The following is a 21,583-nucleotide window of genomic DNA, read 5'->3' on the forward strand; positions in this document are numbered from 1 at the left end:
TGGGGGAGGGGCGGGGTGGGAGAGGGATGCAGGAGAGGGGCTGTGGAAGGAGGGGAGTGCTGAGAAGGAAGAGTGGCTCTCTTGTTCTCATCTTGCTTTTATCCCCTGCAGCAAACAGTCTGTGGTTTTGACCTCCTTCGTGCCAATGGTCACTCCTTTGTGTGTGATGTCAATGGCTTCAGTTTTGTCAAGAATTCGATGAAATACTACGATGACTGTGCCAAGATTCTGGGGTAAGGGGCACAGTGGTCTGAGCTGGGGAGAATGGGCTTAAAGAAGAGAATTGGAAAGTTTTTACTTTATAGGCATGCCTCGTTTTATTGAGCTTCGTGGATACTGTGTTTTTTTACATATTGAAGGTTTGTGGCAACCTTGTGTCAAGCAAGTCTGTTGGCGCCATTTTTCCAACAGCATTTGCTTACTTCGTGTCTCTGTGTGACATTTTGGTAATTCTCACAATATTTTAAACCTTTTCACTATCATATTTGTCATAGTGATCTGTGATCAGTGATCTTTGATGTTACTATTGCAAAAAGATTACAACTTGCTGAAGGCTCAGATGATGGTTAGGATTTTTTTTTTTTAGTAAATTTATTTATTTATTTTTTATTTTGGGGTGTGTTGGGTTTTCGTTGCTGTGCTCAGGCTTTTCTCTAGTTGCGGCGAGCAGGGGCTACTCTGTTGTGGTGTACAGGCTTCTTACTGTGGTGGCTTCTCTTGCTTCAGAGCACCGTCTCTAGGTGCGCGGGATTCAGTAGCTGTGGCACGCAGGCTCATTTGTTGTGGCTCACAGGCTCTAGAGCACAGGCTCAGTAGCTGTGGCGCTTGGGCTTAGTTGCTCCACAACATGTGGGATCTTCCCAGGCCAGGGATCGAACCGGTGTCCCCTGCATTGGCAGGCAGATTCTTAACCATTGTGCCACCAGGGAATCCCGACGGTTAGCATTTTTTAGCAATAAAGTATTTTTTTTTCTGCGGTACGCAGGCCTCTCACTGTTGTGGCCTCTCCCGTTGCGGAGCACAGGCTCCAGACGCGCAGGCTCAGCGGCCATGGCTCATGGGCCTAGCTGCTCCGTAGCATGTGGGATCTTCCCGGACCGGGGCATGAACCCGTGTCGCCTGCATCGGCAGGCAGACTCTCAACCACTGCGCCACTGGGGAGGCCCCATAAAGTATTTTTAAATTAAGATATGTACATTTTTTTAGACCTAATGTTATTGCACACTTAATATACTACAGTATACTGTAAACATAACTTTCATATGCACCGCGAAACTAAAAAACTCATGTGACTCACTGTATTGCGATATTCACTTTATTGTGGTGGTCTGGAACTGAACTCACAATATCTCCGAGGTATGCCTGTATTTTAAATATCGTAAAAATGGTTTAAAAGTGAAAAAGGTGGGAATGCCCTGGCGGTCCAGTGGTTGGGACTCCGAGCTTCCCCTGCAGGGGGCACGGCTTCAATCCTTGGTCGGGGAACTAAGATCCTACAAGCCATACAGCGCAGCCAAAAAAAAAAAAAGAATATAGGGCTTCCCTGGTGGAGCAGTGGTTAAGAATCGCCTGCCAATGCAGGGGACACGGGTTTGATCCCTGGTCTGGAAGATCCCACATGCCGCGGAGCAACTAAGCCCAAGCGCCACAACTACTGAGCCTGCGCTCTAGAGCCCACAAGCCACAACTACTGAAGCCTCAGTGCCTAGAGCTCATGCTCTGCAACAAGAGAAGCCACTGCAATGAAAACCCACGTACTGCAAGGAAGAGTAGCCCCCACTCGCCGCAGCTAGAGAAAGCCCGCGTGCAACAACGAAGACCCAACGCAGCCAAAAATTAAATAAATTAAATAAATTTTAAAAAAAAAAGAATATAGTTAAAGCCCCTGCATACCCCTTACTAATTGTATCCCCTTCCCTCCCACTCCCCAGAGGTAACCAGTCCTTTATTTGGTCATTCCCATTTATATATTCATATTTTTATTACATATATGGGGTGGCTTTTGCATGTTTTTAGATTTTATATTAATGTATTTTTCAACTACTTGTTAGTTTTTGTAGCTTCATTCATATATGTAGTTCTGGTTCATTCATTTTCACCTGGCTTCTTTGCATTTCTCCTTCTAGGAACACCATAATGCGGGAGCTTGCCCCGCAGTTCCAGATCCCATGGTCCATCCCCACAGAGGCTGAGGACATTCCCATTGTCCCTACCACATCTGGCACTATGTGAGCAAAAGTAAAAGTTAAAAATCTGGAGTAACCTACTTAAGGCATCTGTGTCAGACCAGTGGTTACTTCCTGACCCTGTGCCATCTGACTGGTGGAGCCTACCTTTATTCCTAATCTCAGATAGTTTTTCCTCTGTTCTTTGACCCGTTGGGTAGGATGAAATGGGAGGCGGTGTGGGGTGGGATTGGGGAGAGGCTCTAACAACATTCCCTATCTTAGGATGGAACTTCGTTGCGTCATTGCAATTATCCGTCACGGGGATCGTACCCCCAAGCAGAAGATGAAGATGGAAGTGACACACCCAAGGTGGGCAGAGTATCCTAATCTAGACAAATAGGTTTTTGTGAGGGTAGTGGGGAGGGGTATCTCCCAGAGGCTCTTGTCTGTCTCAGCCCATACTGAAGCTTCTCCTTATTTCTTCAGGTTTTTTAGTCTATTTGAAAAACATGGTGGCTACAAGACAGGGAAATTAAAACTGAAGCGGCCCGAGCAGCTACAGGTAAGGTGATGGATCTGGCTGGGAGGAGCAGTGCTACGGAAAGATAGAGGGTGTGGGATTGGGGGCCTCGGTGAGAGACCAGGATGGAAGCCTGACCAGCCAGGACTCGGCCTCCTGCACGGATACCCTGTTGTTTCCTCCAGGAGGTGCTGGACATCACAAGGCTGCTATTGGCTGAACTGGAAAAAGAACCAGGTGGTGAGATTGAGGAGAAGACTGGGAAACTGGAGCAGCTGAAATCTGTGCTGGAGATGTGAGAAAGGGAATAGGAAAGGGGGGTCACTAGCAGTGAGAACTGGGTGCTGGGGTAGAAAGTAAACTGTGCGTTTATCCTGCAGGTATGGTCACTTCTCAGGCATCAACCGGAAGGTACAGTTAACTTACTACCCTCATGGAGTAAAAGCTTCTAATGAGGGGCAAGGTAAGATGTAACACCCCCTTCCCATTACCACTCACATCTTTTATTCTTGAACCCTTAGGTGACCTCTATCCCAAATTACCTTTCCGGGATCCTCAGAAGACCTAACATTTAGATGTCCCCACTATTTTCCTTAGATCTAGACCTGTTCACTGCCCCTTTTTCCCGCAGATCCGCAGGGGGAGGCTCTGGCCCCATCCCTATTGCTGGTACTGAAGTGGGGTGGAGAACTGACCCCTGCTGGCCGTGTTCAGGCTGAGGAGCTGGGGCGAGCTTTCCGCTGCATGTACCCTGGAGGACAGGGTGAGTGTTTTGTAAATACCTAGCAGGGCTGAGATAAGATGATTAGAGAATAAGTTGGGGAAACGAGGGACAGAGACAATAGGGAAGTTAAAGGGGAAATAAGCATTCTTGGGTATTTATAGCCGTCCATTCCTGGTCTTCCCCTTTGCCCCTAGGTGACTATGCTGGCTTCCCCGGGTGTGGGCTGCTTCGCCTCCATAGCACCTTCCGCCATGATCTCAAGATTTATGCCTCTGATGAGGGCCGTGTCCAGATGACTGCTGCGGCCTTTGCTAAGGTGCACACTACAGTTCTCCCACAGTCCCAGCTTCCATTAGGTAGAGAAGCAGAGTTTGGAGAACTAGTTGGAAATTTCAGAGTGTTTGTGTGCCAACTCAGAGAAGTTTCTTCTTGTGTCTGACTGTATTCTTTTTTTTTTTAAATTGGGGTATAGTTGCTTTACAATGTTGTGTTAGTTTCTACTGTACAGCAAAGTGAATCAGCTGTATGTACTGACTGCATTCTAAACTACTGAGAATAATTAATTAGTGGGGTGGGCCCCTTGACCTATACCCCAACTCCCAAGCCAGCTCTCATTTGATCTCTGGGACCATCGAGGCCTAGGGGAACTAGACTGGAAGGAAAACTAATAGATTTTGTGCCTCCCCTCCAGGGCCTTCTAGCTCTAGAAGGGGAGCTGACACCCATTTTGGTACAAATGGTGAAGAGTGCCAACATGAACGGGCTCTTGGACAGTGATGGCGATTCCCTGAGCAGCTGCCAGCACCGGGTGAAGGCTCGGCTGCACCACATTTTGCAGCAGGATGCACCCTTTGGCCCTGAGGATTATGATCAGGTCAGGCTCTCCTAGACTTTGTGCCCAACACAACCCAATCCCCAAATCCTAGAATTCTAAATAATAGTGATCAGTAATGGTACTTACTATGTGCCAGGCACTGTTTTATGTGCTCTCCATGTACTGTATCATTTAATCCTTACCCTTTGAGATAAGTATGGGTCCACAATCTGTCATCCACAGTTTTGGAAATGAAAAAGAATTTTATAACTTTGCCACCAAGATTCATTTGACAGCAAAACCCGACATGGTAAGACTCTTTCTAATCCCCATTTATCCCATCTAGTGTAAATAGTCATACATTTTGCTACAGAAATAGAAAAGTGTTTGGTTATGTCTTAGGCCCTGCTGGAGGTATTATCTAACATGTGGCATATGCACCGTATTAACTTCTTAAAGTCTCAAGAATTCTCAGTTCCAAAACACAGCTGATCCCAAGGATTTTGAATGAAAGGATGTTTCAGTTTATCTGTTGCTGTATAAAAAACTACCCCAAAACTCAGTAACTTAAGACAAAAACCATTTTATCATCTTACAGCTCTAGGCTCAACTAGTCTTGCTTAGGGTCTGCCCTAAAATTGCCCAGCTGCTGTCCAGATGTTGGGGCTGGAATCATCTGGAGCCTCAACTGGGATGCTAGGATGGCTGGGCTCCCTCCCTCCTCGTGATGTCCCTGTCCCTGTAGTCTCAGAGCCTCTCCTCTCCATGTGTTTTTCCCATGTGGTTTTTCTAGCAGACCAGGGATCAAATCCATGCTCCCAGCCATGGAAGCATGAAGTCCTAACCACTGGACCATCAGGGAATTCCCCAGACAGATTTCTTAAATAGCAGCTTAGGACTCCCCCATAGCAGAAACTTTCAAGCTTTTTTAAAGTGTAGGCCCAGAATTAGCACAGTATAACTTTGTTATTTTTTGTTGGTTAAGCAGTCACAGGGCCAGCCCAGATTCAAGGGAAGGGGAATGTGACAAAGAATTAATGGCCATCTTTAATCTTTAATCCACTGTAAGAACTGTGGACCGGTACTACTTTCCCCCCCCTTTACAGATGAGGAAGCCTAGGCTCAGAAGAATTTAAGCAGCCTTTCTAAGGTCACCGAAGGAATATAACTAGAGAGCCCAGGCTGTTAGCCACTACAATATACTGCCTCACAGTATTAATCACAGTGGATGCCACTACCCAAGCCATCCTTTTTCCTTTTTCCTATGTATCCATGCCAGGATTGACTGGGGATCATGTGCCAGACAATGATTTTCTACCATCCTCCTACTCACAGCTCCTCATTTCATAACTGCTGTGTAACCATTTTTGATAGATTCTTAAATAAGCAAAGTACCTGAGCACATTGACTAGAGAATGGCATTTTCTGTGTTCTTCTCTGAGAAGGCCTTGATAAAGGGGCAGGACCTTGCTGCCCTATTTTCCAATCCATTGCTCAATGTAAAATCCAGAAAAGCTAAGGTATCTTTCCTTTTTCCTTGCTTCCTTTTGCCAGCAAGAATGGAACTTGTGAGGACCGAGGTAGAATGAGTACATTCAACCTGCAATCTCCTTTCCCCTTCTCCATTCTTTTTTTTTTTTTTTTTTTTTTTTTTGCGGTATGCGGGCCTCTCGCTACCGCGGCCTCTCCCGCCACGGAGCACAGGCCCCAAACGCGCAGGCCCAGCGGCCATGGCTCACGGGCCCAGCTGCTCCGCGGCATGCGGGACCCTCCCGGACCGGGGCACAGAACCCGCATCCCCCGCATCGGCAGGCGGACTCCCAACCACTGCGCCACCAGGGAAGCCCCCCCTCTCCATTCTTCATTGACTGTGACCATCCTAAATGCTTGAGTTGGAACTTAGTTCTGAGACAGCACCTCTACTCTAGATTCAAGCTAGCATCTTGTTTAGAGGAGTAAGGTAGTTATGTCTATTACCCACTCATGAAAACATTCTGTGGGGATTTTGGTTTAATCTGTATTCCTCAGCATTTTCCGTGCTTATTTTAGAACCCCCAAGAAAAGAACCTAGATCTATTTTATTTCCTCTGACTCCAAGACTTTTAAGATGACCCATTCTTAGATGACTGTGTGCTAGAGCAGCCCCCTCATCTGAACTGCTAGTGTTCCCAGTAGCCTAAGAATGCTCGTTAGGGTGAGCCAACAGACAGAGCTTATTTGCAGGCAGTCTCTCTGTAATAAGCTCACAGCAATCTAGGCAACTGGCACTGAACCTGTCTTGCTTTTCATCTTTCTATTCTCCACAGCTGGCTCCCACTGGAAGCACTTCCCTACTCAACTCCATGGCTATAATCCAGAATCCTGTGAAGGTCTGTGATCAGGTATTTGCCCTGATTGAAAACCTCACTTATCAGATCCAGGAACGGATGCAGGACCCCAAGTCTGTAGGTGGGTTTGAATACTACTATCTTCCTTTCAAGATTTTGGGTACAGATGGGTTCCTCAGGCAATCCTGTGTCCTCTCCTAAGTGTCTGAGACACGTCATCCTCATCTCTCTGGTTCTGCTTCAGATTTGCTAGGGTCTTTTGTTAGAGGTGAAGCCTTTGGCTCTGACTGTCTGTCTTCCTTCCAGACCTGCAGCTTTACCACAGCGAGACACTAGAGCTAATGCTACAGCGTTGGAGCAAGCTGGAGCGTGACTTTCGACAGAAGAGTGGGCGCTATGATATCAGTAAGATCCCTGACATCTATGACTGTGTCAAGTATGATGTGCAGCACAATGGGAGTCTGGGACTTCAAGGCACAGCAGAGTTGCTCCGTCTCTCTAAGGCACTGGCTGATGTGGTCATTCCCCAGGTGTGTCTCACATAAGGGATGGAGCCTGGGGCTAGGGGCACTGCGGAAGGAAGGAGAGAAAAGGCAGGAAGGAGGGGCGGTGTGGGAACCAGGGGAAGGAAACTTAGAGAAGGAATTAGTTGTTACAATTAGAGCTACATTCCTGGCTCTGAGGAAGCCCAAGAGGCTAACTGAGGAAAAACCTGGAGAGGGGGAATGTGGTGATTTTGGAAGAAGCCCTAGACCTGAGGTGAAGACAAGCATGATCTTGGACCTGGGAGTATGAGGCAAGAGGAAAACAAGATTCATTGAGGTGCTTATTCCTGGCCTGTGGCCCCTAGGAGTACGGGATCAGTCGGGAGGAGAAACTGGAAATTGCTGTGGGCTTCTGTCTTCCACTGTTGCGGAAGATACTACTTGACCTGCAGAGAACCCACGAGGATGAGTCTGTCAACAAGCTGCACCCCCTGTGAGGGAGGGCTGGGTGGGGTTCTGGATGGAGGGAGGGGCATGTCAGGGAGCTCTTGGGGGAACCCAGGCTGGGACAGCCTGGGGAACCAAGAACGGAAGGGGTCCTGGGATGGAAAAGAGAGAGAAGTCTTTGAGGCGGGAGGAGGGAGTTTGCAGAGGGCTGAGAAGAGGACTGGCTGACAGTGTGAGTGACTTAGCTGCTGTCTCAGGTACTCCCGAGGAGTGCTCTCCCCAGGCCGCCATGTTCGAACACGTCTCTACTTCACCAGTGAAAGCCACGTCCACTCCCTACTCAGTGTCTTCCGTTATGGGGGACTTCTTGATGTAAGGATCCTTTTTCCTTCAGCCCATGAACATCTTTCCCCAGCGTTCTTTTACTCTCCTCCTCATGCTTCTTTTTAACTGCAAGCTTCCTCTGTTCTCCTCGTCTCCCTCGTCTCCCTGCCCATTCCCTGACACTCCCTCGTCCTTGGGCATTAGCTTACCTCTTCTTGTGTTCGGTAGGAGACCAAGGATGCACAATGGCAGCGAGCTTTGGCTTATCTTAGTGCCATCTCAGAGCTCAACTACATGACCCAGATTGTCATCATGCTTTATGAAGACAACACACGGGTGAGGAGCTAACAGGGCGGGGTGAGGAGAGGGCCCCTTCTTTCTTCTCCATCCCCTTTTAGGGAAAAACTTTTTTATGCTTAGATTCTGTAGAATCCAGTCAGGTGTGGTACCCAGGTGCAGCATGATAGAGAACATCCAGGAGGTTCCTCCTGGAACAGAACACATGTTTTGGGTTGGTGTTGAGCCAAAGAGATACCAGAGAGCATAGCTCTGGCATTAGGGAGGGTATGGAATTTGAACAATGTTACAATGAGTCTTTTTCTCTCAAATATTGTTACACATATACCTTCTTCATCTGGCTCCACAAAGATATCTTTAAATGTGCTGCTGTATGCACTGTAGCAAAGCTGAATTCCTGTGGGAGATGGATAGGGAGGGGGACAGTTGTAGAACTGGAAGTTGGCAAGTCCTGTGGAGGTTGAGAGCATGAGGATCCTGTAACACTAGACTGTAGTTAAAGGGAGCTATTACTGTAGAGGGGTGTAAGACACTGAAACCTCAACCCTGGGAGGATGTGTCCTCTTGAGTTCCTCTCTGTTGTCCCTGCCTGGTCTTCCACCACCATGTCCAGCTTCTCCAACTGCCCTTTCATCTGGTGCTGCCCTAAAGGATCCCTTATCAGAGGAGCGGTTCCATGTGGAGCTGCACTTCAGCCCTGGAGTGAAAGGTGTCGAGGAAGAAGGCAGTGCCCCAACTGGCTGTGGATTCCGTCCAGCCTCTTCTGAGGTGGGTCAGAGTGCTGGGATTTGGGACTGGAGGATTTAGGAACCTCCAAGTGATGGGAAACTCAGAAACAGTAGAGGGAGGTTAAAAGGGTTGGGGAGAATTGGATTAGGAGGCTGGAGACCATTAACACCTCTCCTATCTATGCCTGTTGTTGGGTAGAATGAGGAGATGAAAACAGACCAAGGCAGCATGGAGGACCTGTGCCCGGGGAAGGCATCAGATGAGCCAGATCGAGCATTGCAGACCTCACCCCAGCCCTCTGAGGGCCCTGGCCTCCCAAAGAGATCACCCCTCATTCGTAACCGCAAAGCCGGCTCCATGGAGGTAATGGGAGGGGCTTGGGAGAAAGAAGTGGTGGAAGTGCTCATAAGACAATATCCATGAATCTCTGAATCCCCTCAGTGGAATTCTTAGGACCTTAAACAGAGTCTTCCTGCCCCTGATGGATATGTTTTACTTAAACTCTCTTTCGTAGCTGGTCTCCCAGGAAAGCTCCTTTAAGCTGGTTGCTACTTCTGAGGTTAAAGAGATGCCAGCAAGGGGTGCCTGAGAGATAAGGACTTTTAGAGATGAGATTGAGGAGGAGGCCTCTGCATGAATTTGAAAACGCAGTTCTTTAAAAGGAAATATAGTAGAAAAGCATGTACTCTGGGCTAAAATCCCAGTCTGATAATCAGACGCTGTGTGATCTTGGACAGGTACCTTCTCCAAGCCTAAATTTTTTTCATCTGTAAAATCTAAGTAATACCCACCATATAGATGCTTAGTAAACAGTAACAATGATAACAATACAGTTGATATTGAAGGCCAGGCCCCCTCCATCTCTTTGTTGTCTTGGGTAAATATTAAAGCTCAGATTGTAGTAAATATCACTTTACTAAAAATGGCACTTTAATTTAACCCCTTTAGGGTTATCTATACTCTCATCCCAGAAGGGGAATCAAGTCTCGAGGTCTGTCTCCCCTTTGTTCTGATGAGGTTTATCAGTCTGGGCCTGGGTTCTCCTAGTCCTGGTTCTATTTCTCTAGCCTAGAGGAAAGGACTGTTGTAAATCTCACATTGTGTCCTGGAGTAAAAACCAAAGTTTTGGTCTTTTCCTGGAGAGATCCTTTCCCTCTTTGGCCCAATGACACTCGTTTTGACCCCATGATTTATCCCTGTCTCAGGGACCATGACTGTCTATTTTGGGTCCTGCTTTGACAGATGAATCTGTTCACTTGGCTTGGTGCCTGCTCTCTGTCTTAAAGGAATTGGTCTTTCCATTTTGAAATATCTCAGAAGAATCTATAACTAGCTTACATAGGTTCAGCCAAAGGTTTATAGTTCAGATTTTGGAGAATGCTGAGAAGACAAACTGCAGTCTCTCTTCTAGACTCATCCTTTTCTTCCTGATTATTTTAAGATGAACTTGAGGTCATGAATACTCAGAGTTTCCTTAGGAGGGGTATGCATCATTTTTTCTTTGAGGTGTAAGTTAACTTAGTATCCATAGTACATTAGTACACTGCAGACTCATGTGAATAGATCAGATGGACAGAATGACATATGATCTTCCATTAATAAACTGCTCCTCCACATCCAGTGTCTTCCCCATTTACATCGTCTGCCAGTCTCTGGCACAATTATGTTGGACCCCCTTTTTTCTTCTGATTTAAGCAGTCAAGAGACAGGCAAAGCAGAGCTCTCAGTGTATCATCTCTCAGACTTGATGAAACTGACTTTTTTCAGGCCTATAGGAAACTTTCTGTTGTAATCAGATTTCTTCCTCTCAGTTACTAGTGCTGCTTATACCATGGCTACCCAGGATGATGGTTGCCCAAGATATGCTCCTCAGCTTTGCAAGAAAATCTTCTCTCTGCTCTTTGGTCATACAACCTTTTAATATTAATATTTCCTCTCCGTGTTCTATAAGTACAGGCATTGGTAGTCTTATTCTTATCAACTATGACCCTTCTTTCCATCCCTTCTTCTCCTCTTGTCATCTTATATTTTTGGACTGGTTTAGAATACAAAATCTGTGACCTTCAGAGCAGCTGTGCCCTAGGCAGTCATCCTCTCCAGCCTTACAACTGCCTCTGCCCAATGGGCCCAGGGCTTTGGGGAGCCTGGGGGTGTAAGGAGCCGTGACCGGCTTTCCACCCGGTCTGATTGCAGGTCATGAACATGCAGTGCACGGGGAACCTGGACCTGATCCCCTTGCGGGGACGGCGCCGCCGGAGGTCAGGGGACCTCCCCCGGCCTTCCCCAGCCATCGGCCTACAGCCCCGGGCTGTGTCCACCACTCACCTGGCATCCTGCACACAGGTGTCCCTCCATACTTCATCTTCCCTTATTGCCTCTGTCTTTGCCTTTTGGGACTTAGGGACTCAGAACACTGTTGAAGGGTGTGTGTGTGGTGGGGGTTGTGTGATTGAGCCCTTGTGGGCTTTTCAGAAATCCACTTCATGTCTCCAGGAGTGGAGGGGAGGGCTTTTGGTTCAGATAAGAAACTGAGTATGGCTGCCGTAGCCACAGCTGTCCCATGGAAAGAAGAGAGCGTAGCCAGACTTCTTATTGTGACTGAGCTATTGTGATTTGCTTTCTGAGTTCTGTGGAGGGATATAAAAGATTAAGGTACCCTGCCCTGCTAAGCACTGAGAATGGTTGAATAATGATTTCTCAGATTTGGGATTAGAGGGCTGTAGGGACAGGCATCTTGGAAATAGAAGTGCTTTCTAGTATAGAAGGATTCCCTGGACAGTTTCCTCTGTAAAGTATACTCTTAGACTTTGCATTCTTCTTCCTCATAAAAATCCTTAAACTTCCTGACATTGCTTGGTTTTGTAGGGGCAGGAACTCAGGACCTGGGTTTTAGACTTCTCAGTTGAGGTGGCAAAATGGTAATTAACAGAGAGTCCTTTTTCTCCAGGTGCTTTCTGAGACTTCATCCTCGAGGCCTGGTGGCTACCGACTCTTTTCATCTTCACGGCCACCAACGGAGATGAAGCAGAGCGGCCTAGGTATGGTTTTCCAGCATCTCTCATCTGTTGTTGGGAAGGGGTGTCTGTCTGTTCTTTAAAGTTTTATTGTGGGGAACCTTAGTCATGGGAGTTGGGGGTCATCTAGTCAGTGGAATTGTTGGGTGGGGCTAGGGAGGATGAATTGGGAGAAGCCACATGTAGGTGTGAACTTTGATCCTAGATGATTGTTTGCATTCCAGGAAGGTGTCTGTCTTTTGGTTTTCTACACAACCCCCCATTTCTCTGGCTGAAGGGCATTTTTCTGGCTTCCCCTCTTATTCATTATCTGTCCCTTCAGTCTAGCCCAGATATTTAGGGTCCATGGAGACTCTGACTCTTCAGAGTTATCAGAGACAAAGCTATAAATAGAGGCACTTGTGAGACGCTCCCTTCCCCCAATAACGGTCATATTCCTCATTTGGAGAACTTGTGCCGTGTCTTCCTTTGAGACCTGTGTTTATTACATCCTTGCTCTGGCCCCTCCTACCTCCATGCCCTCCCCTTCATCCTCTCCTAATCCTGTAATTCTTTTTCCTTCCTTCCTGAAAATTGAGGGACAAATCTGAGACTGGTGTAGTGGCAGAGGCTTCTCTCAGGACTTTGAGGGAATGTCTCTTGATTTTTTTTGATTCCTGGAGAGGGGTGGAGAACATCATTCAACCTTTCCTAAGAACACAGACTGCAGGAAGGACCAAGCCTCAGAGGGTATTGTATTCTTTGGGAGTGGGGAGGGGTCCTTGGGAGGGACTATCTTTGAACACAGCGCCTGTGAGCCAGTAACCAGAACTGGCAGGTAGAGACAGTGGTGTGGGGTCTAGACTGGGTCCCCTGGCTCTTTCTATCTTGTCCTATTATTCTCTCCATTTAGCTCCTTTCATTTTTCTGTTACCTTTCTCCTTGGCACCCAATTTCTTAGCCCCAAAACGGTCAGCATTTGGACCAGAAATGGGAAGAAAGGTTTTTGGTAATTTTCCAGGCTAATTTGATGGGAGTAGATTGCCTTCTAGATCCCTAAAATGAGGTAGATGGTTTGGTGCATGAAAAATAAATGACAAATGTCTAGATCTGTGATATGGACTTCTTTTCCCAGAAACCCCAGTAGAGAATAGGTTTCAGGTAGGTGGGAAAGAGGATAGGTGTGTCTGGCCCAGTTAAGGGGGAGTGCTGTCAAGAACAAGGCAGAGACATGAGTCTGTTGACAGATGGTGGTGGTAAGGTAAAGACTACCCCCTGAGATGATCCAAGACTGGACACGACAGGATTGGTGGGACTACGCCAGAAAATTATTTCGTGCAGGAAGTAAATGTAGAACAAAGCTTGGGGGTGGGCTGGGATACAGCCAGCTAGTTCCAGCTTCTCTGAAAAAAGCAGACATATTTAGCAACCCTTATTTCTCTCTGGAACTCTATTCTTGAGCTTGTTTGAACATGAAAGGTAGGAGAAATTGCTGCACAGAGGAGTGGTCCTCAATTCCAGGGTGGAAATTATCAGCCATCTGAACTTCTTGATTAATGTGGTGACCCTGAAATGCTGGGACCCCTGAAACCATATCCCTTCTTTGTGGGCTCAAAGGAAACTGACCTCTCCACTCTGTCCATTTCCCCTATGAATGTTAAGTTCCCAAGTCAAACCCAGGGTCTTGGCTAAGATGGATTTGGAAGTAGAGGAGAAAATCCCACAAACTGGAGTGTTAATCTTGTTTCCTCCTGCCCATTCTCTCTTTGTGGGCTACAGTAGGAGACGGGACCATGGGAGTCCCAACCCTACTGTCGATCAGATACTTGGGACAGTGACTAGCTTGATTTATTTGCTTCAGGGATTTTTCAAGTTTCATTTACTCCACTTACTGTCAAGAGTTCTCTTTGCTTTCTTTGAACTTATGTGTGTGGGCATCTGGCTTTGAGCACAGGACTTAGAAGACAGTAAACTTTCGAGAGTAGAAAAAACATCTTTTTCGCTGTTTTCTGCTCACGAGGTTCTCCTGAGTAGGGTGTTCAGCGGTTAGTAGGCATGTTCTGCATATAATCACCTGACCCTTCACATGCCTTTCAATTTGTGTCCATTTTCACTTCAGAAACAATGCTCTGTTTCTTCTTGATGGAAAAAATTACTATTTCTTTTCTAACTTAACACAGTTGATCCTGAGCCAGGAGACCTGGATTCTAGTCCAGCTTAGCTCCTAACAAACTGTATGACCTTGAACAAATGAGATCCCCTTTGAATGTCAGTTTCTTCATCTCTAAAATAAGAAGGCTGAACTGGATGATCTTTGAATCCATTCCAGCTTCAAAAACTCAGTGAGTCTCATACTTTCTTGGGAAAGGTAAAAAGGCCTAAGGGAAAATAGAAGGGAGGGAACGTTGGATGAAAAACTTAGGAGGAATTGGAACTTATGAGAACTTCGAATTTGAGTTGAGTACTCTAAACTTAGTCTCTAGTTTCAGTCAAAGTTTCTTTCCTTTTAAACAAATAAGGGACTCGATTTCTGGGTTCTTCAAACCCTACATCCAGCATAAGGAGCAATGAATTAAATCTAGGGAGATCTAGAGGAATCTACCTATTCTTTGAGCATTCCTGAGAGCCACCTAGAGAGCATAGTTTATCCCTTTCAGTAGCTTTGAGTCCCCTAATATGACTAACCCTGTATTTGTAGTGGCCTCTTGTATCTGCCAAGTAGACTTTCAGGAGCATCCTCACTTTGCTTGCCCAGTGTGGCTGTGGACAGTAGTGAAAGCTGTTTGTGGTTATGTGAAGTGGCCACGTGGTGGTGGCTCTGAACGGTTATGTGTGTGTGTCCTGATGTTGTGATGTGAAATTGTGCGTACTTCTGTGTGGTAATTGCAGCTTTGTGTGGCTCCTAATGCACTCCCGGCCTTGCAGGCTCACAGTGCACGGGGCTGTTCAGCACCACAGTGCTGGGCGGCTCCTCCAGCGCCCCGAATCTTCAGGACTACGCCCGCAGCCAAGGCAAAAAGCTACCACCTGCCAGTCTGAAGCACCGAGATGGTATGTGGGTGGGTTTTGGGGGGCAACTCTTTTCTTCATTTGTCCGCCAGCAAGGACACAGCTCAAGAACAATTCACGCTTAAGATGGCGCTGACACTAGCCTTATGACAAGTTTTCTGCATCAGTTATAGAGGGGAGAAGGAACCAAGACCCCATCCACCCCTCCATTTGCATTCCCTCTCGCCATACAAATACTACTTATTTATGCTTATCCCTTCATAATCAGCCACATACAGCCCTGCTACATCAATTTACTCCACCTTTGTATTCTTTCCTGGATTCTGGCCGGTAGGGATAGGGACCAAGGAGGATGATCCACGGTCAGGAAGAATGCAGTGGAGCCTCAGTTAAAATCTAGGATATCAGGGATGGGGAAGTTGTTCAGCCAAGCCAGGAAAAATGATATGGAAAGAGATTGGGGGAAGTGATGAAAGTTTCTACAAAGATTTTATTTCTTTGTAAATGACCAGAAAGAGGATGTGGTGCTGAGATTAGGGTTGTTTGTGGGGCTGTATTATGGTAGAGGTGACACATGGATTCCTGAGAGGAGATTATCCAAAGGAAAAGATTGAAATGTGGTAGTAAGGAATCTAAGGGGCGGGGGTGGGAGCAGGTCGTATACTAACTGTAAAGAACAGAGTATATTGTGAGCAAATTCCAGAGCAGAGGGTGGGGACAGCAGTGGGTATAATCCCCGTGATGTCTTTTCTCCCCAGAGCTCTTGTTTGTCCCGGCCGTAAAACGATTTTCTGTGTCGTTTGCAAAGCATCCGACTAACGGTACGTTTGCTTCTGACTCAACGTCATTTCTCCTCACCATGTCACCTCCAGACACTTAACTTCTGAGTTCTGACACTGACTTTCCCTCTCCCTCCACTGTGTTGACACCCTGCTGTCTCTGAACCACTCACTAATTGTCGCTCTTGGGATATATCACTTGTTGTGACAGACCTTAGCCTTGGCTGCAGCCTGGTTGCCCGATTTCCTGGGGCAACTCAAGGTCTTATTTCCATGGTCACCATCATCACCATTGTGTCACTTTTTTCAGCATCATCACCAAAACATGAATTAAACCTCTTCCTTTCCCATCACATGACTGCCAGGCTTTGTACAAACATGATAATGGTTCCCCTTCTTAGAAAGAGCATAGTATTACCTATATCATCCCCATTTCTTCTATTTGTTTCCCCAACTCCTCAGCTTATGTAATTTTGATCTTCCTGTTTTTTCACCAGCTCTTTTTTTTGGAGTGGATGACTAGTTTGCTTCGCTTTTGAAGCAGTGCTGCAGTTCCCAATTCCCAAGCCTACCCATAAAGGCATTAGTCTTGAGTATATTGTTTTCCATCTCCATATTCCTATCTCCTACCATTGTGTGTATTTTGTGTGGCTCTTGTGCTCCTGACATCTGCTTTACGTCACTACTAACCTAGGGTCTGGGCCTAGAAAACAGGAGTCCAGATTGATTTGGGATACAAGAAAGAACAAAAGGAGTAGGAGGTGGTAGGTAAAGGAAAAAGAATTGTGCCTTGAGGGTTTCCATGTGGTTTCCATGCAGCCCCAGCCTACTTATGGCACTGCAGTCTCTGAGAAGGGGAAGTGAAGAGTTGAGATGTCTGCTGGAGATTCCGGGGGAGCTTAGGAATAAATAACGTTTCAAGAATACTGAAGAACAGGGTCTGCCCACACTAAGGTGGAAGAGTTTAGAGATCTGCGTAAACCCAAAACTGAAGGGCTGTGGTCTCTTTGTAGGGTGTGGCAGAGGAACCCAGGACTTACTCCTTGCTTTATCCTTTATATCCTTAGTTTCTCTCTGCATTGTATCTTGTCTTCAAGGTAAATCCAGTTTTGTTAGATACGATTTTCTTCTGTTCAAGAGCTAAGACTCTGAGGGAGGTAAAATTAGCCTGGCTTCCTGGCTGAAAAAACTCTAGGTGCTGATCACCTGCTCCTTAGACAGTGGCAACTGCTAGATTTTAGCCCAGTCAGGCCATACATCTCCACTAGGCACTGGTGAAATCTCCCTAGGTTGACTAGCTTATACTTGCTTAGTTTATACCCCTACCCCCCACATGCACTCCCATTTGTGCCTGTGACAGGAGCTTCCCATTCAGAGTGGCGTGACTGTGCCTGCACAGTTAGCTTCAAGCTCTTCTGGCCTTCGTGCGACAGTCATCTCCAGAGTAGACCCTCAGGCACCAACCCCAACACTACAGCCTGGGATTTGGACTTAAGAGACTTGTTACTTAGGGTACAGAAGATGGTACTAGGAACTTGGGTCCCTGACATCAGAGCTAAATCACAACTCTCCTAACTCTTAGGCTCTGTGAGAAAAGATCCAAATTCCTAAAACAGATCCTCAAACCTATATATCTCTAGTTCCCTGAAGCCTTGGTTAGCAGCCTCACCAGTAAAGAAGAATTAATTCTACCAAAAGGGGGAGAGGAAGAAAGACCTGGACAATTATAGTGCAAGAGAGTAAATTCAAGATCTCCTCCAGCACCCTGCACACAACCTCAGGGCTCTGCTGGCCTTTGTTCTTCTTGTACTTGAGCTTGGAGGCTAAAGTGCCTGAGAAGCCGGAATCTGGGATCTAGGAGAAAAAGATTTGGAGCTATTATGTCTCTTGCTGAAGATTATCTAGATTTAATTTGGCCCTCAGGACAATATGAGGGCTCTACCCCATGGCCAAATGTTACTGGACTGACCCAGCAATTACACAGTGGATGCTCTGTCTGCAATTGCTTGCAGCAGATTAGTCACAACAATGTGCCAGCCTGCTGTCCATCACCACCATCTCTTTGCCATGATGTGTGGCTTTGAAATAGCAGCTGGAAGAACTGGACCTGGCTTTGGAAAGGAGGCAAGGCAGTGCTACTTCCTTGCTTTGATGGGAGAACACCGCTCAGCCCATCCCTGCCTCTATTCCTGATAAGCTTCTGTCACATCCTGTGACTACATCAAGTATATAAGTATGGCCCATTAGTAAACAGCATGCTGAACTTACCAAGGTGAACTAATATAGTGGGAAAGAGACTGTGTCTCTCCCTCATCCAGAATGTCAGAGTGTACCCACCAGATTTGCCAAGCTCATTCTCTTCTAGGGACCCACACAACTGTGTGACCATTGGTACAGAAATCTCTCTTGACATCCAGACTAAGGTCTCTGGAAACCATAGTCTCATGGGATCACCCTGTGGAGCCCATTCTGGTCTGGGAGTTCTGAGCAGTCATCCTCAGCTACCTTGATCCTATTTTCTCTGTACCATATTCCTGTTATCAGTTAAGACCCCGTACCTTTTCCCCAAGATCTTTTTCCTGCTGTTCCTCTTAAACCCCCTTCCACATGCCTTTCACTGCCTTCAACCGTTTGCAGCTGAATCACATATATCCACAAAGTTTGCCAACCAGCTAAGATAATAAGTAGTTTCAGATTAAAGCTTTTCCACTCATCTAGCTGAACAAAGTGCAGTTAAACTCACCAGCAGTGGGAAGAAAATAAAAAATTATCTCTTTTGGCTTCTATAATTGATACAATGTCCCTCAAGACTTATGCAAACGTTTTTTTAAAAGTCTATGTATTTGAACAAGAATGAAGGATGATTAATCAATATTGGCATTTTCACATATTGATTCCGTTTTTTACATGCTGTTTTAAAGGACACCTGGTTTCCTGCTAATCTACGTCAGTTACCTAACACAAGCCTTGTCTGTGGCTATCTTAGAGTCTGGTCCAGGGAGCCCGGCCTGAGTCCTTAGGAGCTTTTTTAGCTTCAAAATTTATCTTGATAACCTATACCACTCTTGACCCTCTTCTCTGAGTGACTTCAAATCTTTTCATCTCTATCCCAACCTCATAAATATATTCGTTTGAGAAACAAGCCCTAACTAGGGTTTGCCCAAGAATGATTGGGGACACTGGAGTTCCTAGCTACAGAGCTGCCAGCTCACCCCATCCAGAACGATGTGACTGCTGTCTGCAAGCACTGACTGAATTGTGCACAACGAGAAAGGGGAGGGCCTGCTGTATGATGAGGTCTCACATGCCCCTTCTTCCAGACTCACTTCTTTCAGACTTCTTTTAGCATGATGCCAATACTCTTCTCCCCTGCAAGAGATGTCCCATGGCTCTGACCATCTCTGCTTCTCTCTTAGCTCACCTTGGAGCTGAGTGGCCCCACCTCCCAGGAATGCTTATGTCATCCAGTACCCGCCTCATTGTCTCTCCCTCTTCTCTTTCTTTATCTTTGTGCTTCCTGCCGTGGTTCCCCCAACCCCTCCAAGAGCTGCTGGATGACCAGCACCCTGTGGTCCGGTTGCTGCGCAGTTTTTCCTCTGACTGCACAGGGGGCTGGCCAGTCTCCTTGGATGCCACGCTGGCGCATCACCTGCACCAGTGCTCCTACCACCTGCGCCTCTTCCGGAACTGGCTGCGCTCAGGCCAGGATGATCCTGAGTGCCTCTACGGTACCCCCTGCCACCAAGCTGGCTGCTGCCACTACCCTGGCTGGGACTGACTGCTTTGCTTCTTGCACTTTTGGCAGGAGAGCCCACCTATTCCTTTCTCCTATTTACTCTAAGGTTATGTGACTTGCATTTAGTTGCTTGGATGGGATTGGGGCCAGACTGCCTGGTAGCTGTAGCGTTGGCTGCTCCTCCCCTTCCTGTTCTCCTTCCTCACTGCCTCCTAATGTTACCTATTCCCAGTGCTATTCGGTACAGGAGTAGTCTCTTGCCCTGGAATCTATTCTTATCTCTATGACCCTCTACTACCACCATCTTCAAATCCAAATGTTTTTCTAGCTGTTCTGAGAAGCTGGAGACTGTACCTCTCCTGCCCTCCTGCCACTAGAGTACAGGCGGAAATTGAGGCACAGAGGTCTCAATTGAATCCTTGAAGAAAACAAGGGCCAAAGGTTAGAAGATGGTCGAGTATAATCCTTTTGAGTTATATAGGTTTTAATCATTGTCAGACAGGAGGCTGTGTCTTGAATAGATATTGCTGTCCTGCCTACCTTTAATCCATTTAAGGAGATATAAAGGAAGCATAGGAAATATTGGGGACTTAAAAAGTGGTTGAGATGTATGCTTCTTGATCCTCTAATGGGGACATTTTTTTTTTCATCAACAGGCCCTGGGATTAGAGTTACACATTTAGATTTACCCTTCACCCTACAATGTAGATCTACATTGGAATTGTTGGGTTCAGAGCAGAGAATCAGTATTTATTCTTTTTTCTAGGGGGTTTGCCTCATTTTCCTGAAGGAATAGAGAAATACTAGCAAGTCTGGGGTCTTCAGTGAGAGCAGAGGAAAGAAGCTTTGAAGTGATGAAAATAACCAAGAAAGAACTTCCATCCCCCAACCTGTTCATACATGCGGTTTTCCTGAGCTGAGCTTCATGTGTATTGCATGCCCTCCTGCTTCCAATATTCTAGCCTTTCTACCCATATCCTAAATCTGCATGAACCCCTCCTCAGATCCCAAGCCCTCCTCCTTAATCTGGTTCTCTTGTACATGATCCCTGAAATCTGCTGTTTTTTCCCGGCTCCATGACCTCCCTACCTCTCATTTAGACCTACAATTTCACCCCTTACCTCTGGACCTTTGTTTTATTTCCCCCAGAAAGTACAAGAGGAGTGTAGGTGCTTACCCTATTGGGATTCTGTTGATTTTTTCATGGAATATTGCAGGCTTTCCATAGGTAGGATAAGAGGTGATTTGATTCACCCAGAGGCCTTAGCAGGAAGACTTTTTAGAAAATCTGGAGATAACAGAAATAGACTCCTGTAGGGGCTCTAAAGAGTTCCCTCTCCTGAGAATCTTGGATACCCCACACTCCAAAAGCCACAGACACTCCTGATGGTTCTCAGGGACCCTCCATGCGTCCTTGGCCAGTTGGGGTATATCCAGCAGGAATAACATTGACTTTGCCCATCTCTTTTCTAACAGGATTTGAAGGGTGCTCCATGGTGCCTACCATTTACCCCCTGGAAACACTGCATAATGCCCTTTCCCTGCGTCAAGTGAGTGAATTCTTGAGTAGAGTCTGCCAGCGCCACACTGATGCCCAAGCACAGGCATCTGCAGGTATGGAGAATACTCTTTATCTTGTACCACTATCTCTGCCCCCACTCCCATGCTTCCTAGAACATGAGTAATAAATTAAAAAGATAGGCACACTGAAAAAGTAGACTTGAAAAAATGTTTAATTGCATAGGATAACTCAAAAGCATAGAACTATCACTCTTTCCAAAGTTAACTTATAAATTTAATGTGATCTCAATAAAAATAGTACTGTTTTTCTAAAGTCAGACAAATTGATTTTGAAGTTGTCATTAAAAAAAAAAAACAAGCAAGAATAGCCAAGGAAATCTTGAAAAGAAGAGCAATGAAGTCATGCTGGCCCTATCAAATTTTAAAACATTTTATAAAACTTCTATAATAAAAACAGTGTAGTATTGGTACACGAATAAACAGAGACCAAGCAAACAAAGTAGAAAATCCAGAAATAGTTGAAGTTAGCATTTCAAAATACTAGGGGAAAGACAGCCTTTAAGAAATGGAGTTGGAAAGTTAGTAGAAGGAAAGAAATCATAAAGATCAGAGCAGAAATAAATGAAACAGAAACAAAGAAAACAGTAGCAAAGATCAATAAAACTAAAAGCTGGTTCTTTGAGAAGATAAACAAAACTGATAAACCTTTA

At 46.1% G+C, this 21,583-nt stretch overlaps 1 protein-coding gene across 24 annotated transcripts in view; it reads left to right on the forward strand.

Annotated features, from left to right (window-relative positions):
- Positions 1–21,583, forward strand: part of PPIP5K1 (diphosphoinositol pentakisphosphate kinase 1) — a 61,416-nt gene that overhangs the window by 7,146 nt on the left and 32,687 nt on the right. For 5 of the 24 annotated variants that reach the window (XR_003681810.1, XM_028495384.2, XM_028495386.2 and 2 more), the window contains 22 exons: positions 112–233; positions 2,127–2,228; positions 2,451–2,537; positions 2,655–2,730; positions 2,874–2,983; positions 3,069–3,151; positions 3,320–3,451; positions 3,607–3,728; positions 4,104–4,286; positions 6,533–6,674; positions 6,860–7,083; positions 7,404–7,531; positions 7,743–7,857; positions 8,038–8,145; positions 8,758–8,874; positions 9,034–9,198; positions 11,029–11,178; positions 11,783–11,873; positions 14,754–14,879; positions 15,596–15,658; positions 19,162–19,344; positions 20,829–20,966. Coding sequence is in view for 23 of the 24 variants with exons in the window: in XM_028495384.2 (XP_028351185.1) it covers positions 112–233; positions 2,127–2,228; positions 2,451–2,537; positions 2,655–2,730; positions 2,874–2,983; positions 3,069–3,151; positions 3,320–3,451; positions 3,607–3,728; positions 4,104–4,286; positions 6,533–6,674; positions 6,860–7,083; positions 7,404–7,531; positions 7,743–7,857; positions 8,038–8,145; positions 8,758–8,874; positions 9,034–9,198; positions 11,029–11,178; positions 11,783–11,873; positions 14,754–14,879; positions 15,596–15,658; positions 19,162–19,344; positions 20,829–20,966 (2,767 nt within the window). In the remaining variant the exon portion in view is untranslated. The remainder of the gene's footprint in view (positions 1–111; positions 234–2,126; positions 2,229–2,450; positions 2,538–2,654; positions 2,731–2,873; positions 2,984–3,068; positions 3,152–3,319; positions 3,452–3,606; positions 3,729–4,103; positions 4,287–6,532; positions 6,675–6,859; positions 7,084–7,403; positions 7,532–7,742; positions 7,858–8,037; positions 8,146–8,757; positions 8,875–9,033; positions 9,199–11,028; positions 11,179–11,782; positions 11,874–14,753; positions 14,880–15,595; positions 15,659–19,161; positions 19,345–20,828; positions 20,967–21,583) is intronic. The other 19 variants (XM_028495387.2, XM_028495388.2, XM_028495393.2 and 16 more) reach the window with 12 other exon arrangements.

The sequence above is a fragment of the Physeter macrocephalus genome, chromosome 11, assembly GCF_002837175.3.
Source record: "Physeter macrocephalus isolate SW-GA chromosome 11, ASM283717v5, whole genome shotgun sequence".
In the NCBI taxonomy this organism is placed as follows: Eukaryota; Metazoa; Chordata; class Mammalia; order Artiodactyla; family Physeteridae; genus Physeter; species Physeter macrocephalus.